This window comes from Pithys albifrons, chromosome 7 (genome assembly GCF_047495875.1).
Source record: "Pithys albifrons albifrons isolate INPA30051 chromosome 7, PitAlb_v1, whole genome shotgun sequence".
In the NCBI taxonomy this organism is placed as follows: Eukaryota; Metazoa; Chordata; class Aves; order Passeriformes; family Thamnophilidae; genus Pithys; species Pithys albifrons.
This window is the reverse complement of record NC_092464.1, coordinates 44839052-44855166: the sequence shown is the minus strand read 5'-3', so window position 1 is coordinate 44855166 and position 16115 is coordinate 44839052. Positions and strand designations below refer to the sequence as shown.

The 16115-nt window shown below is 42.0% G+C and overlaps 1 protein-coding gene across 1 annotated transcript in view; it reads left to right on the top strand.

The window, feature by feature from the left end:
- The first annotated feature begins 807 nt into the window (after window positions 1-807).
- Window positions 808-16115, top strand: part of TMC2 (transmembrane channel like 2) — a 30167-nt gene continuing 14859 nt past the window's right edge. The window contains exons 1-11 of the mRNA XM_071560278.1: window positions 808-853; window positions 1166-1213; window positions 3183-3510; window positions 4223-4375; window positions 6536-6626; window positions 7513-7594; window positions 7888-7994; window positions 9711-9809; window positions 12940-13082; window positions 14560-14707; window positions 15154-15342. Coding sequence (XP_071416379.1) covers window positions 808-853; window positions 1166-1213; window positions 3183-3510; window positions 4223-4375; window positions 6536-6626; window positions 7513-7594; window positions 7888-7994; window positions 9711-9809; window positions 12940-13082; window positions 14560-14707; window positions 15154-15342 — 1434 coding nt within the window. The remainder of the gene's footprint in view (window positions 854-1165; window positions 1214-3182; window positions 3511-4222; window positions 4376-6535; window positions 6627-7512; window positions 7595-7887; window positions 7995-9710; window positions 9810-12939; window positions 13083-14559; window positions 14708-15153; window positions 15343-16115) is intronic.

The window sequence follows — 16115 nt, the reverse complement described above, 5'->3', positions numbered from 1 at the left end:
CCTATTCTTGGCCCACTGAAAGACTGCAAGCTGCAGCATGCAATACAATACTTTGTGGTACTAAAGGACCTTCCAAATGAGGGTCTCACATTAATTAATTAAGCCTCAGAGCACCTAGAAGGAAAATCTATCCTATTTTACCAGCAAGCTCAATGAGTATGCAAAGGTCACACAGAACAGAGGAGCAAAGGAAAGAGAGATCCTGGTATCCTGACTCCTGACTCCTTACTGCATCTATTAGCTCATGAGTCCCCTACAAGGGACATGCATGGAGGACAAAAGGTGACCCACAGCCACTCCCCAAGGGACACTGACTGAGAGGTTTAATAAGGTGCAGGAGAATGACTAACAGGTTTACACAGATTGACACAGGTCAATAAAGAATATGGCATTAAGAAAACTGATCCTTTCAAAGCCTCCAGCCACGTGCTTATGTCCAAACCAGACGTGACTTGTGTCTGTGTTTCATACGACACCACCAAGTACCCACCAAAGGGCTTTCCTTCATGTTTAAATAATGAAATGCAATGTAATGCCAACAGGTGCTTTTTTCACAGGGAGAAGGGAGAAGAAGTGAAAGCGTTTGGGTGGGCTGAGGCAGAGCCCAGGTTTTTCTTTCCTCTCCCACCCATCCCCGTCCACATGGTTCATGTGCAAGAGGTCATCGACAGCTGGACGCACCCTTCTGTCTGCAATGCCAAGGAGACAAGTACATGGGCACTGGAAGAGAGACTAACGTGTGTATGACTGGGGTGTGCGTGCACAGCACAGCAGCTACGGTGCCTGTGCAAAGGACGGGAGGCTGCCATGGGGAAGAAAAAGAAAAGCGCTTTACAGGTCATCCTGGAAGATGGTTGGTATCATTGTGAGATCATTTCAGTTTGGATGCTGCCAAATACTTGACTAAATGTCTTGGGACTTTGCAAGCACACTATTTTGAGTCTCTCAAATATCATACAATTTCAGTTTGCTTGTGCAAGGAACTTTTGCCAATCTGCCAGACTAAAGTAAATATTAAGAGCATTGCTGTAGGAAAAGACTATAATGTATAACCAATTAGGGACGTTCTGCTAAGCTCAGCTGGAGCTTAAGGGCTAGCTGTGTAAAGCATCATATGTGTAAATTCCAACAAAAATGCAATTACTCTTTGCTCTTTGTCTTGCAGCTGGAATAGAGTTTGATGGAGAAGTTGAAAGTGACACAGAGAGTGAAGGTAATGTAGAGATTAACAAATGTGATCTTATTTGACATACAAGAGGTGATACCTTTTCATTTGCTCTCTGGCTTCTGACTTGCTCTACAACATGAACGGTTTCATGAGCTACTTGCAAGAAAATAGATTTTTCCCTTGAGGTTTGATTTATAATATTGATATATAACCCACTGTTCTTAGCAGTCTGTCCCCTTTCATCCATGTTCCCAGAGTAGGACCCCATCAGAGCCCACATCGCTTGAGAGTCAGCCCCTAGTAAATCAAGCATTGCAGTAAAGCATCACTCTGTGCAGGGCTGGGACTGCTTTGCATTGTACTGAGGTCCGTTGCGCTTCCTGTAGTGCTTTCTTAGACCATAATACAGTGGGATGTTGATTAATCATGACCACAAGATGATAAAAATGAAAATGGACTGGAGTCAGACTGAAGGCTATGTGGGAAATGAGAAAAAGTCCACACCAGGATTAAAAACCCCTTTAACCTTGTATGTAGAGCATAAATAAAAAGAGATAACTAAGAGGTAAGGTCATAACAGCACTGGATAGGTGATATGAATATAGCTGCTACTGCAAAAATGGTTCACAATCATGTCTGTATTATCCATAAAATATGAGAAAGTAATTAGTAACTGACAGGGATTTTTTTTTTAAATCATATGCACCTTTTCCATATAAGCAAAAAAGGTAATAGGGTAAAAGTAACAAATGAATGCTTCACATTTAACCCAATATTTGATAGGTTGAAATGAAAACTGTGAGAGTTGATTGCCCCAAATGAACATTTTTCCAAAGAGGACAGGGGGTCCTTTGGCCTAGATCAACAACTGAAATTCAGCTGAGATGGACCATTACATAGTAACTGAAACCTGCCTAATGGCTCCTGAGAAATTAGTTAAAAGCTCCTTCTCCTTCCCAGTGTCAAGTGTGACAGCCACCATCTACTCCTTTTTTACCACTAACAAGCAGAACCTGTTGCCTTGTTATCTATTCCTAACCTTTCACCAAACCAAAAAATCCTCAAATTGCTTTTGCTTCTATTTTTCTCACCTTTTAGGCTCCTCATTTTGCACTCTGGATCCCATTCCAGCACAATTTCCCTTTTCCATTACAATATCTCCAACTTTAGCAAAAGAGAAAAAAAAATCCAAATGTTTTATTTGTTTGAACACTACTTTCATCAGCCAGAAAATCTGGAAAATTAGAAGCCAAAATACTCTGGAAAATGTATTAATGATTTTAATGCACTTGGTCATAAAAGAGATGGAGAGACTTGTATATTTTTTGAATGTTTTCTTCCCCTTTCCATAATATTTTGCAATTAAATCATACTCTATTTTCATCCTTGAAACTGCAAGTACTTCTGACTTCTGGAATAAAAGGTGTTGTAGCTTGTAATGCCAGTAAGGATGAAATATGCCTCAGAGACTATCCAGGCCTTTTCTTCTCTGAATATAGACTTTCCAATACAAAAGAAAACTCAGAGAAACAAAACCAGATACTGCCTGTGCTGCATCTTTTCTCTCTATAAATAGAAGGACTCCATCTCTATCCTTGAAAAGCAAACATCTTTCAAGGACATCACATCAACAAACAAACCACACATTGTGTAACAGACTGCAATTTCTATTTCCTTTGTTCTGGTGTGTTTGCATGTCAGGAAGGTATCTGTCTGTGCTCTCTGATGGATGGGCTGTTGCATTTGGAACTAATTTCTGATTTTCTTATGGTCACATACAAGTCACCGATGTGCTAAGTAAACCACACTGTCTTAAATGGGAGTTGCATAACCAGAGTTAGATGTGGTCGGTCCTTGGACAGGGCATAACACAAAGCCCAACGAGGTCAACAGTCACCTGCTCTTTGACTTCGCTGGGGTTTTCTTCAGGGATCCTGGCTGCCCACGCTTTTCTGATGTATCCTGATTTGGCCAGCATGGATTTCCCCAAGTAATTGGTTTTTATCCCTTGCAGAAGACGAAGTAAAGGACAAGAAAACTAGCAAACAACGCCTCAGGGAAAGAGCAAGCAGAATTCAAAGTAAAAAGGAAGAGGAAGACAAAGAAGACAATGACAGCAATGAGGAAGACAGTGATAGTCAACAAAACAGAGCTTCCAGGAGAAAAAATTACCAAAGGAAAAACAGAGATGGAAAAAAGGCAGGAGAGGAAGGAAGCAAACAGAGAGACAGGGGCAAAAAAACTCCTACCAAAGACCAAAAGGAATCAGAAAACAAAGAAAAGAAAACAACGACAAAAGGAAAGGAAGGGGAGAACAAACAGAAGAAAGACAGGAAAAATAGGTAATTAAACAATCCCTGACTATGGTGTCTTGTATCAGACTGGCAGCAACATTGACGTGCCAGTGGCACACAGATCACAGTGGCAAAACCAGTAGACTGCAACTAAGTTCCTGCTCTCCTAAAAGAGACACAACAGTAGAACACAGTGAGAAATGCCACAGAACCAAACTGTATCCATGTTGCAATAATTTATAAGCCAGGGCCAGTTCTTCCCATGTCCCAGTGCCTACAGCAGGGTGTAGACATCTTGAGCAATTTGGATCTGGACATGTATTTTTGATTGGTCTATGAAAATGTTCAAGATCAAAATTAATAACTCATATTTTCAAGTCTCTTCCTCTTCCAAATATCACTTGTCCCAAACCTCTGCTTCTCCCCATATCTCTCATTTTGCTCTGCAGGCATGAAAAACATTTCTCCAGAGCCAGCTCTAGCCCTCAGCAATGCTTCTAAAGCTGAAGTATGGTCCAAAGCATGACATTGGGTGAATTTATGGTGGGGCGCAATTGCCTCCTCATTATTCTGGCTGGAAACAGCCTTGCTTTGAGTGTGAAGGGCACAGGCATTGCACTGAGCCAGGGGATGGCAAGGCGCTGTGCCCACATAAGAGGGGGGCATCCCTGGGGACAGTGACAGTGCTTACCCCAAGCAAGACCCTCCCTCTAACTCCTGTGAGTTTTTCATTCCATGTCCTTTCTTTTGTCTCTCTCAGTACTTCTTCTGCTTCTTCCAACTCCTCTGATGAGGAATCACTGTCAGAGGAAGAGCTTGCAATGCTGATGGAGCAGGTGGAGCAAAAGAAAAAACTGATTTCCACAATGAGGAACAAGCCCTGGAGAATGGTGAAGAAGCTATCAGTGCTCAGGTACCCATAAAACTGGAAACCCCCACCCCTGTGGTCTTTGCTGGCTGTAGTCAGATGTACTTTGCCATTCCCTCAATTGCATATTTGCTGCTGCTGCTGTAACAACACAGTCTCGGAAAAAGTGGCCAGCAGAGCCTGGCCAGCCTGTCTGGGTTTAAGAGTGCAGAGTTAAAATGTGGAATCTGATTTTCAGCCTCTGTAACCAAAGAACAAACAAAGTGCAAATCTGTTCAACTGATACCCATGGCCAGGTCATTCTACCCTTGTATTTAAAACCAAGTGACTCACTATTGTCAGGCTGCTTGTTAAAGCAAACTCCATACCCTGGTTTGCTTATTCATGTCTGTTGTCAGACAGAAATCAGAGCAGCAAAGTGCCATGTTACTGCACAATCCTGAGACAGGGCTGCTTGGAAAAAATGTTATATTATTTGCAGAGTTTATGGAGCAAAGATAATACTGCCACTCAGACCCTGCTGAATGTGGGAACAACCCAGGCAAGAGCAGAGCACCCTCTGTGCAGGGCAAGGGCAGGGCAGACCAGGAAAATCAAAACCCACAGGTCAATTAGGAAATTGCTCATAATAAACCATTCCTGTGTCAAGGGAATGGTTCAAATCCCAGCACTGTGGGTTAAGAATCCTCTAAAACCCCTTTCTACCATGAAAGATTTCAAAATAGCATTGCAAAGCATGCACTGCCCCATGGGTGTGGTGGTAATGCCCCTGCCCTGTGTTTGCTAAGCGGCTGCTAAGCGGCTGCAGTGACCAGGATGTGAAGGCTGGTAGTCACCATGTGTCTCTGCTTCTCTCTTTTACACCCTGAAGGCCAGGACCTGTTACATTTTTCAATAAAATAATGAGCTGTGAACTCTGACAATCAATTCTGAAAATCTGGGTAAAGATCTATACAAGGAAGCTGTATCGAAGCAGCTTTTGATTCTCATAGGCATGTTACGAGCCTCAGCTCATTACAAATAAATTCTTACAGCCCTAAAATTCCAAATTTCTAAAGGTAAAGAAGAAAAGAGCAAGGCAAAGTTATTACTGATGTGTTTTTCTCTTTGGTGTAGGATCCTGGATAAAATTCTGTGTAAGATATTTGAAAACATACATCTATCCTTTCAAATTATTCCTGAACTATGGTAATCATTATTATCTATTGAAAAACCTAAACAAAACTGTTGCATTGTTTGTGCAGGGGTCTCCAGAAAGGTTCTCAGCATGCTGTACATTCATTAGTTATTTTGGTTGCATGAACTCAACACTGAGACAAGAAATTATTAGCCCCATTGCACAGATGAGGAATGTAAAACACAAAGAGAGCGAAACAACATGTTCAAGACTTAGAAATCTCACTCTAGGTTTGCAAATGAAGGCACAGGTGGTTTTCCCAAGCTTGAAGGCTGAACTAGCCAACTATTTCTACCGAGTGGAAGTCCATCTTTCCCACAGGCTTAGGGATTGCAAAGAACTTCCCAACTCCTGAAATTTAATCTGTTCTCATGATGTATTAGCAACACCAGTATATGTCATAATTTTATTCACAAACTCAGCATATTCTAACAACATCTACCTAGATTATTTTTCTGTATTTCCCTTAGAAATCCTCTTCTAAAACTAATTTCATTTTGCTGCTTGATTTTACTCCTGACTAGCCTACACTCATTCCTTCGGTGCTGAGATTATCCCATTGGGCCAAAAGCACATCTCTGATTATTTATCCAGGGAGGTGTTCATGAAGGGAAATCCTACATCCTCTTGGAGTTTCTTTCACTAGGCATTGTTATTTCCTTCTTAACCTATGCATCAGGAGAGAGCAGTTATAACAGGCATGCAGGGTGGGAGAGCTCTGTAGGGAGAGAAACAGGCAGGCTTTTGGTTTACACCCAAGGAGAAGCGTGGAACAATATTTGGGGTGCATCTCTACATGAATGTAAGTGCCTTGTGGACCTGCTAGGTAGTCCCAGGTGAGCATGCAAGCTCCATATGGCACAGCACCACCACCAGCAGACAGCAGCCATGGGGTGTGGACAGAAATCAAGCCCCCACCTTTGCACAAGAATGGCTGTTATCCCCCTGCTGGAGGCAGGACTAAAAGATGTGAAAAGCTAAAGACCCTTTTGCTGTTTTAATAACCTGCTTGTCTATTTTTCAATCAGGGAGGCACAAGCTTTTGTAGAGAAGTTTGAAGGAGCTCTGGGAAAAGGGAAGGGCAAAAAGTTGTATGCATATAAGATGATGATGGCAAAGGTAAGTGCTGCAATTGTGTCAGGGAAAGGCTTGAATACTCAGCTACGCATTCAGCACATTTTTGGGTTTGTTAACCTCTATTTTCACAAGAGGCACCAGGAAGTCTGAATAAATATTCATGCTCACATTCAAAAAGATACTAGCTGACTTCAAACCTATTGCATAAAGAACCTGAATCTCCTTGAGACCTTCCCTGAAGCAAGGGAGGGTTTGCAGGAGCAGGGAAACCACAGCTTTCTGGTTGCAACCTCCAAAACCTTGATCTGTGAGACAAGTACCCCTAAAGGAGAAAGAGGCCATTCCAAAATCTTGCACTACCTTATGTACTCCTGTAAAATTTCATCTTCCCCGGTGATAAGGAGATAACAGGGAGAATGATGGCTATGTTTTAAGACTGAAATTGGTAGCCAAGTTGCATGTTGTCATGGAGATTATACTGAGAACTGCAAAACAGAGCCAGGCTTGAGATGATGAAATCAATAGGAGTTTAGCTGCTAGTCTGATGTGGAAGGATTCAAGTTTAGTACTTTATCAATTTCTTTTTTTTTAATAGAGTTGGTTCTGAAGCAATTCTTTCAACCCAGAGCTAGGTCTGAATGTTCTAATCCTATACAATATGGTAAGCTCATAGCTCAACTGAAGCTTTCCAAAAGCCTGGAAAACTTAAAACTCAGATAACGAATGTGAAGGTTTGGGGGTGGAGGGCTTTAGGATTGGAAGGTGTTTCTAAAATACTCCAAAAGAACAGACTCAGATCACGGTTCTTGCTTTGAACTTTCCACGCAGTCCCAGCCATGCTCCCAAACCCTGACAGTAGAAAGCCCTGCAGAGGAAGGAGTCTCTTTCTTCACACCTTTCTGCTCACTGCAATGTTGTCTTGTTTCAGAAATGGGTGAAATTTAAGAGAGACTTTGAAAATTTTAAAACCCAGTGCATACCCTGGGAGATGAAGATAAAGGAAGTAGAGAGTAAGTAGAAGTTGCCGTGTGGTGGCAGCAAGACATTTTGTAAGATGGCTTTGCCTTCATCCAATGTTCCAGCTCCCTGGTCCCCAATCTTCACTCACCCTGAGCATTAGGGCCAAACAAGGGAGCAGGCACCATTAGCAGCTCCAGGCATTGCTGTCTCCATCAGCTGTGGGGACTCCTGGGAGGATCATGGGCAACATGCTGGGGAGACCTGAGGGTAAAAGAGTCCAGGTGTTGCTGAGGACAGTGTAACCCTCCCAAACTCCTAACCATGAAATCTCTTCTGGTTTCAGGTCACTTTGGCTCCTCAGTCGCTTCCTACTTCATATTTTTGCGGTGGATGTACGGAGTAAATCTTGTCCTTTTTGGGTTAATATTTGGACTGGTTATAATTCCAGAGGTGAGTGTTTAATTCTCCTCTCAGTAATATCTTGCTGGGCACTTGACCACAAACATGAGATGGATAGCAGAAATAAATAAAAGAGGCTTTAGAATAATGAAACATATGAGGACAAAAGATTGTTTACAAAGACTGTTATTGACACAGGAGCAAAAGCTGGATTGATATTAGGAGACCTAAAATGCTATCAAAGGTCCTGCCCATCCAGCAGCAGAAGCAGGAACTCAAAAACCTAATTTAAGGGTAATTTTACATTTTGACCGAAGTTAAAAACATGACATATCAACCCTAGGTACAAGAGTTGGTCTGTAAGAGCCATAAGAAATGGATTGTGCTCCGTAAGAACATCCCATTTTGGGCCCTCTGAGTGGGCATGTCCAGGGGGCAGCAGCCATGGCACAGATCCTCAGGAGGAGCTGTTGAGGGAACAGACAAACAATTTCCCAGCACTTTGCCACCTAACATTTGCTTGGGAAATAACCCTCTTCTGTACCTCCAATTCAGATGATTCATAAGCAAGAGTTTTACTTTCAGTTTTTCTATTTCTTGCTCTTCTTGGAGAAGGAAAAGGATCTCATAGCCAACTTTATATGATCATTTATTGAAGAATTTTTTAATGTAGCCATTACAGTTCCGTCTAAATTACCTAGTGCAGTATTTAAAGGCTGTGCAATGCACAGACAGTAGCATCTGTTCTCTTCAATGCAGAATTTTATGAAGCAAAAATGCAGAGAAGAATCTCCTGAGGACCATGCTTTTGTTCTCCTTAATGTGCTTGCTCACACTATTGAAAGGGAAAGCTCAGTTTCCTCCCAGGATGAAGAGACATAACCATTAGCACTGAACAATATAAATGTGTTTTGTTAAGAACCATGCATATGATAGAAGCATTTGCCTCCAAAGTATGCATACTGTTACTCGTTGCCTACTGAGCTGTTACGATATGGAGAGTAGCTGGGCAATAAACATTCAATCATAAATTATTTCCAATGCAATTAGATGGCCCTAAAAAATAAGTGATAGATTATATCCTAGGACCCTTCTAAACTATGAATGCTAATGAGATATTTTGGTATAAGCACCAGTCAGAGTCTGCTTGTAAATATATTAACTTCCCATAGCCCTTGCCATTCTCTGTCTGGACTTCAACAGCTGCTGGACCAGCTGCAAGACCTGCTTTGCATGGTGCCATTAGGACAGGCTGTGCCATTGATACTGTTCCTTACATCTTTTTGTCGTATGATTTTTGCCCAAACTAATTGCCTTTTACCTCACCTTGAGAACACTTTTCAATTCAAGACTCTATAATACAAAATACACTGCAAGCTTGACCTGGTGCTTTTGACTCCTCTCAGAGGAGGAGCCCTGCATAAATAGATGAAACTAATCCCTTTACTGCCTCAGACCCATGAAGTTCAATCAAAGAACTTCTTGCTAGACTAAGGACACTTCAGCTGGAGGTGTTCATTGAAGGATACAGTTCCTCAGCAAAATGTTTTCCTGTGCAAAGGATGTGGCCAGGGAAAGGGAAATCCTCCAGTTATTTGGGTGAAATTAATTCTAAATATTTTAAACTGATGCTTTAGTATTAAGAAATAAAATAAGCAATAAAATCAACCAAAAACAAACCAAAAGAGATTCATTAAGAAAAAGAACCATGAAATCTGTTTGGTGTGTTACACTATACATGCATCACCATTATTAATTGTTCTCCAGATCCTGATGGGAATGCCATATGGGAGCATGCCAAGGAAAACTGTACCCCGGGCTGAACAAGCAACAGCCATGGATTTTTCAGTTCTTTGGGATTTTGAGGTAAGCATTTGAGGGTTAATCATCAAAGATCCATTGAACACCTCCTAAAACCCTTCAGAAGTTAGTAGTGCTACAAGGATAAATTTGTTCTAAGATAAATGAGCACCTATTTCTACCAGAAGATGAAGACACCTGTCTTTTGTTGCAACAAAATCTTTCTGGATGCCCAGAGATTTCTGGCCAAAACATCATGCACACATGCAGACACATATGGATGTGAACAACTTTCATACACAAAAGTGCTGGCTGGCACATGTCACACATATGTGTGTTCACACAAAAGCCATTTTGCTTCCAATTCAAAAGGCAGCAAGCATGCAGGTGAAAGGCTGGAGCTGCTCCAAACCTGGCAGCTAGAAGGTGAGTTCAAGCTGTGAACTCCCTTCATGGGCAGGGAGCACCTTGCCAGACCACTGAACATGCTCCTCACATGCCTGCCATCTCTGTTACCCTGACATATTTTTATGAACTTGAAGTAGGAACCAAAGTTTATAACTTATATCCTAAGGGAAAGCTCAAGTTTCAAGTTATCTGTGAGTACTTGGCTGACCCACCAGCTCACCTCCCACCCCAGGTACTTTGAAGAATTAGGCCAAAAAGATTAAGTGTTTTTTAGGGGGCAGCCCAAAAAAAAAGGTGTGCACAGGAAGTGAAGGGATTCTGCTGTGACCAATACCTTGGGATCTGACTTTCAAAGTTGCTACTTCTGGAAATATTTTTTAATGCTTATTGGCACTGGCCCACATGTTACAAGCACAGGGTCCAGTCCTTCTGTAATAAACCCCTTTGCAATTTTCTTAGATAAAAACAAACAAAACACCCAACCAAAAGCTACTTTATTATAAGACAGATTATTTAAATTAATTTATTAATAAGACTTCAAATACTGGTGTCCAGGAATCTGTCAGGGTCAAGCCTTCATTCACACACACACACATTTTCTGCTGAGGATGCTTTTTAGCTCTTCCTCTCCCAGCACTTTCACCCACATGCCAGAATTCAAAATTCAGAAGTGAATTAGGGATATTTTAATAGCATAGCACTTAATAAAAGGCTCATTTGAGCAGTGTACTGTAAAAATACAAGAGGCAACATTTAAACTTGTTAATTCAGAAAAAAAATAGGCAAAACAAAACCCCAAAACAAACAAAAAAAATCTGAAGGGGTGTTGCTGAACTGCTGCTGCTGATTTTGTCTGAAAGACCATGAGCCACAGACCTATCAATAGGGAAACTTGTCTCTGGATGAGTTCCTGTATCATTACATGAAAGGCTGGCTCCCATGACCTGCCAGTCTCCTGCCTCTGACTTGGAACCTACATGGCCCTGCTGTCACTGAGGTCTCAATCCTCTGAACCCCTCTGCCATACAGGTCCCCGTCCAGTATCCATTCCCTTGCTGCCTGACATCAGGGAGCAATTGTGCAAATTTGTCCAGCTATGGGGCAACATTGTACACTGATACCTTCTGCAGCCAGGAGATGCCAAATGAAGCCCTTCACAGAGGCCTGCCCTTTGAAAATGAATAGATGCTTATTCCAGCATGCTCCACAGGAGAGGTGCAATGGGGAAACATATTTCAGAGCACGCATAAAAGGAAGAGTCAATACTGTGATCCTGAAAAATACCCTTTAAGAGAGAGGAGCTGGGAAAATGTATGCTTTGGCAGCAAGGAGACCACATCATGGATTTTTAGAGTAGTAGAAAGGAATAAATCTCACTTGGACACCAGACACCACGTCTCACAAATGGAGTTTAAAGAACATACTGGATGATGTGATCAGAGAAACTAATTTTTCAGTCCCCAGCACACGATGAATCAAAAAGACAAAGGTTTGGAATTAGGAGCTGAGAAACAAACTTCACTAGTGCCTTGCAGGGATGTTATATTTTACAAGGCTTTTTTCACCACACCTCTCTGGCAGACATTATATGTAACAGGCTACAAGCACCAACCAGCTGTTCAAGGGGTGTGCCAGCCATGGGCTTCCTCTGTTTCCTCCAGTGGCAGAAAACCATAGAGTGATCCTGCACCTGTGGCTCTGCACTTTGTGCAGGGCAGACACACAGCTAACATGGCACCCAGGGATAACAAAGATTTTTATTAGATTAGGAATGAAAGGTGAAGGTGGTCAAATATTGGAAGAGAGGCACAGAAAGGTTGTGAGATCTTCATCCTTGGATGTTTTCAAAGCTCAGCTGGACACAGCCTTCAACCACAACACCTAATGTTGTGATTGTCTCTGCTTTGAGCGGGGGGATTGACTAGATGGCCTCCAAGGGTCCCTTCCCAGATAAACCATTCAGTGTTTCTAAACAAGACCCATTATACAGCCTCTGATACAAAGCTTCAAGTTATGTCTCAGTTTTAGTCCTTCCAAAGACTGATGAGAGGGTGGAGCTTGTTAACTATCATGTCCAGACTGATTTAAGTGCACTTAATAATGAGCTGAAAGGCAACAGGAAAAAAATAGAGAAATACATTAGGTAATGATACACATCAACTTGGATGTGATACGATGGAAAAACAGGGAGATTGCTAAGGCAAATAAGATCTGCACACTCATTGAGTGCCCAACAGTTTGTACAGCAAAAAATAGATCTTGAGACAACATGGTTGATATTGTGTCTGAGTTCTGCTTTCCCCAGGAAAGTAATTCTTTGATTTTACTCTGTAGTTATATTCACTCTGCAGGTGGCAGCCAGTAAAAGGAACTAAATCTGCAAGGTGCCAAGCATCAGCTGTCTCCTACCTGAAAGGAAAAGTTTCATATCATGGTGGGAAAGCTCTCTGCTACAACATTTCTACAAGATACGAGTGTTTGATATTGGCTTAGAGAAGCAGGTGGGCTACAATCACAAAGAGCAGTAAGGATTTTTTTCTGGGAAGGATGAAACAGTGATGGATCAAAACTGTGTCTTAGTTTTGAGCCACTATCCTCTGACATGCTCTCCCTCTTAGAAAGACAAACTCATGCCTCTCAAAGGTGACATGACAGCAAACAAACGAGACACTAAAAATTTTCTGAGTTGATTTCCCTTGTTTTAAATCTTCAGTTTTCAGTAGAAACCTCTTTCCTACAGAAGAAAAGGTGCACAGTTTACAGAGGACTGCTTTTGCTTTTCCTCCAGGGCTACATCAAGTACTCTGCACTCTTTTATGGCTACTACAACAACCAGAGGACAATTGGCTGGTTAAAATACAGGCTGCCAATGGCATATTTCATGGTTGGGATCAGTGTATTTGGCTACAGCCTGATGGTTGTTATAAGATCGTAAGTATAACTGACATTGTCCTCCCTGCAAAATCCTCCTGGCTGTGTGTCACAGCAGGGGCCCCCTGCATGGGCACAGCTCACAGCTTGGTCCAGCCTTACTGGATGACTGGGGGAATGTGAGGAAAGGGGCTGTTTGCCTGCTGTTTTCATGCACTGGGCCTCCCCATCCACCACCCTGGTGGGCTGGGTAGACCTGAGCATTCTCCTGCCTCATCCATGTACTCATCTGTACTATTTTGAACCCTCCCACCTCCTACTCCAGCCATCTTCTTTCTTCTCCTCACCACTGGACCACTTTAACCTTTCCTTTGACATTACTATAGGGCCATCAAATAGATAGATTTTGTAGATGAAGGAGGATTTTACTTGCAGTAAATCTCAGAGGTTCATTTTCCATTCTTTCATTGCAAAATAAACATTCCTGAAAGCCAATGTGGGTCACACAGATGGTGCAAGGGTTGTAGAGAAGAGCCAAATACTGCAAGACTGTTTTGATGTGTCCCTAAGTCAGTCAGAGGAGCTTAAAAATGGCCACAATCTCTGTGCCCCTTGTGCAGTGTCCCCAAGCACCAGTGAGGCTCCTGCAGCACCCTCAAGGCAGTGAGGACATGGCCAAGGCACTTCTTGCTGCTGAGATGGTCTCTGCAAAGTCAAAAAAAAAAAAAATAAAACTCCCTATCTCTGCCTGAAGGACACACCATGTTAAAGTCTTCCTTTCTTTGGAAGAAAGATTAAGCCCATGGCTTTGTACCACTGCTGAAATATGCCCTATTGCTCTGCAGCAGAAAGAGCCTCTTAGGCCTTTGGCTGGAGTGGGACATGGGGATTTTCTGTACATTTGCCGTGAAATTGCAGCATCTGTTGTCTTGCCTTCCTTGAGGGACTGGTGCTAGGAACTCTACTGGGACTTACAGGAGGATTTCAGAGATCAAATAATAGAGAGGAAACAGCAGAAGCCATATCTGCTCTTATGCTGATTAACAAGAATAATCCTTTTTCTCTCCCTGCCTGACTTGCTGCGAGCTCTTTGGCTCCAGCATTGTGCAGCAAGTGAAGTCTCACTAAAACTTTGTGCTGCAATGTCTGCGTTGGAGAGTACCAGGGTGTTTTGATTAAATTTACTAACTAAAGGTAGCCATAAATCATACACTGTGGCCTAGGACCACCATAAATAGACTTTCTTCAGGCACTAGCTGGTGGAAGCAATCCTCAACCTCTTAAATCACCTGTACTAATTTTTTCTATATTACTGCTTTTAATATGAGACCTGTGTAGCCCCAGAGACACCATTTCACAGTTCAGTCCTTTTTAAAGCCAAGGTCCAGTGAACATTTTAGTCATGTCCAAAACCCAAGAATGGTCATCCCACCCACCAGCAATCCCACACCACTGGTGCTGCTTTGCAAAGCTGAAGGAGATGTGGGGGCTCTGTGAAACACTGTCTGACCTTGTCACTGCACGTGTCCTTGCACAGGATGGCACGTAATGCCAACGAAAGCACAGCAGATGGAGACGATGACAACTTTGTTTTCAGCTGGAAAATGTTCACCAGCTGGGACTATCTCATTGGCAATGCAGAGACAGCAGACAACAAGTTTGCATCCATCACCACCAGCTTCAAGGTAAACCTAGCTAGCATTTCCCTGTCTGCTTCTTGGATGCATGCAGTGCCTACCATGGTAGAGGCTTAAGGGGAAATCTGGGTACCTACACTGCATCCCTCCATATGAACAGGACATGGTGCTGATCCATGGTATTTCCAGCTTCTGGGCCCTTATCCCCCTATCTCTTGTATTTAGGATTTTTTAAAAATTTGTGTTACTTTAGAGTGCAGTTCCCCCCCAACATTCCTCTGGGACATATCAGGCTCTTTGTAATTTGATATCTTTCAGACAAACCAGGATGCCTGTATGAAGCTTAGTTCAAATTTAACACAAACTATCAAATTGAATATAGCCAGAATACCATGGGATTGCATTTCACAGGGTGAAAAAACACCTGATGTTGCCTTATACTCAGTGCTGCAAGATATTCATTTCAATTCATTGAGCCACTCCTGTTTTTTCAGGAGTCAATTGTAGATGAACAAGAAAGCAACAAGGATGAGAATATCCACCTGAGAAGGTTCCTGCGGGTTTTGGCCAACGTCCTCATCATATGCTGCCTGTGTGGGAGTGGCTACCTCATTTATTTTGTGGTGAAACGCTCCCAGACATTTTCCAAAATGCAAAACGCTGGGTGGTATGAAAGAAATGAGGTAAGGAAACTTTGCTTTCACTTTTCTGCTGGGATAATTTGCCTTGGACATCAGCATAATCATTGCCACAACCTGAGGAGAGCATCCAAGGCAGAGGGATTCTCTGCCAGAGTTCACTAGTCCCCTTCAGTACCTTTGCACTTTTTGTAGCTGGGAAGCACATTGTTCTCACAGAAAGTTTCTATGACAAATAAACCACTCCTGCAGAGAGGGAGAAATAGTTTTACAATAAATCACAATAAAAATCAATGGCTTTTCGGCACTCGGAACACTGACCACCATGTTAAGAATCAAGTTACATATTAACTCTTACAAACTCTGTTGTACTAGAAAGCTCTCTAGGTGCTAGAAATGTCCATAATCAGACATATCTCTAGACTCTAAACTTTATCATCCACCTTAAATTACAGGAATAAGATTTTAGAACCTGCAGAAAAATTTCAGTTGTCAAAATTTTTCTGTGTCTGATTTTAGAATGAGAAGTTCACATGTTCAAGCTCTTCACACACACACAAATTTTGACCTATGGAAAAGTTTAATTTCAATGTATCCGTATATTTATATATCAATGCCAAATTAAATCCATAGTCACACATTTTCACAGTTCCTACAGATAACTTCAGTAAGACAGCACTTGCTCACAAAATGCTTTGATTTATTACAGTAAAATTTTGCAAAGAAAAAAATCCTATTAAAAGCAAAAAGTTGAATGTCTGACACTTTCCTGGTGATAACTTGAGATCTGAAAAAATACAGTTCTGGGTACTATTCCT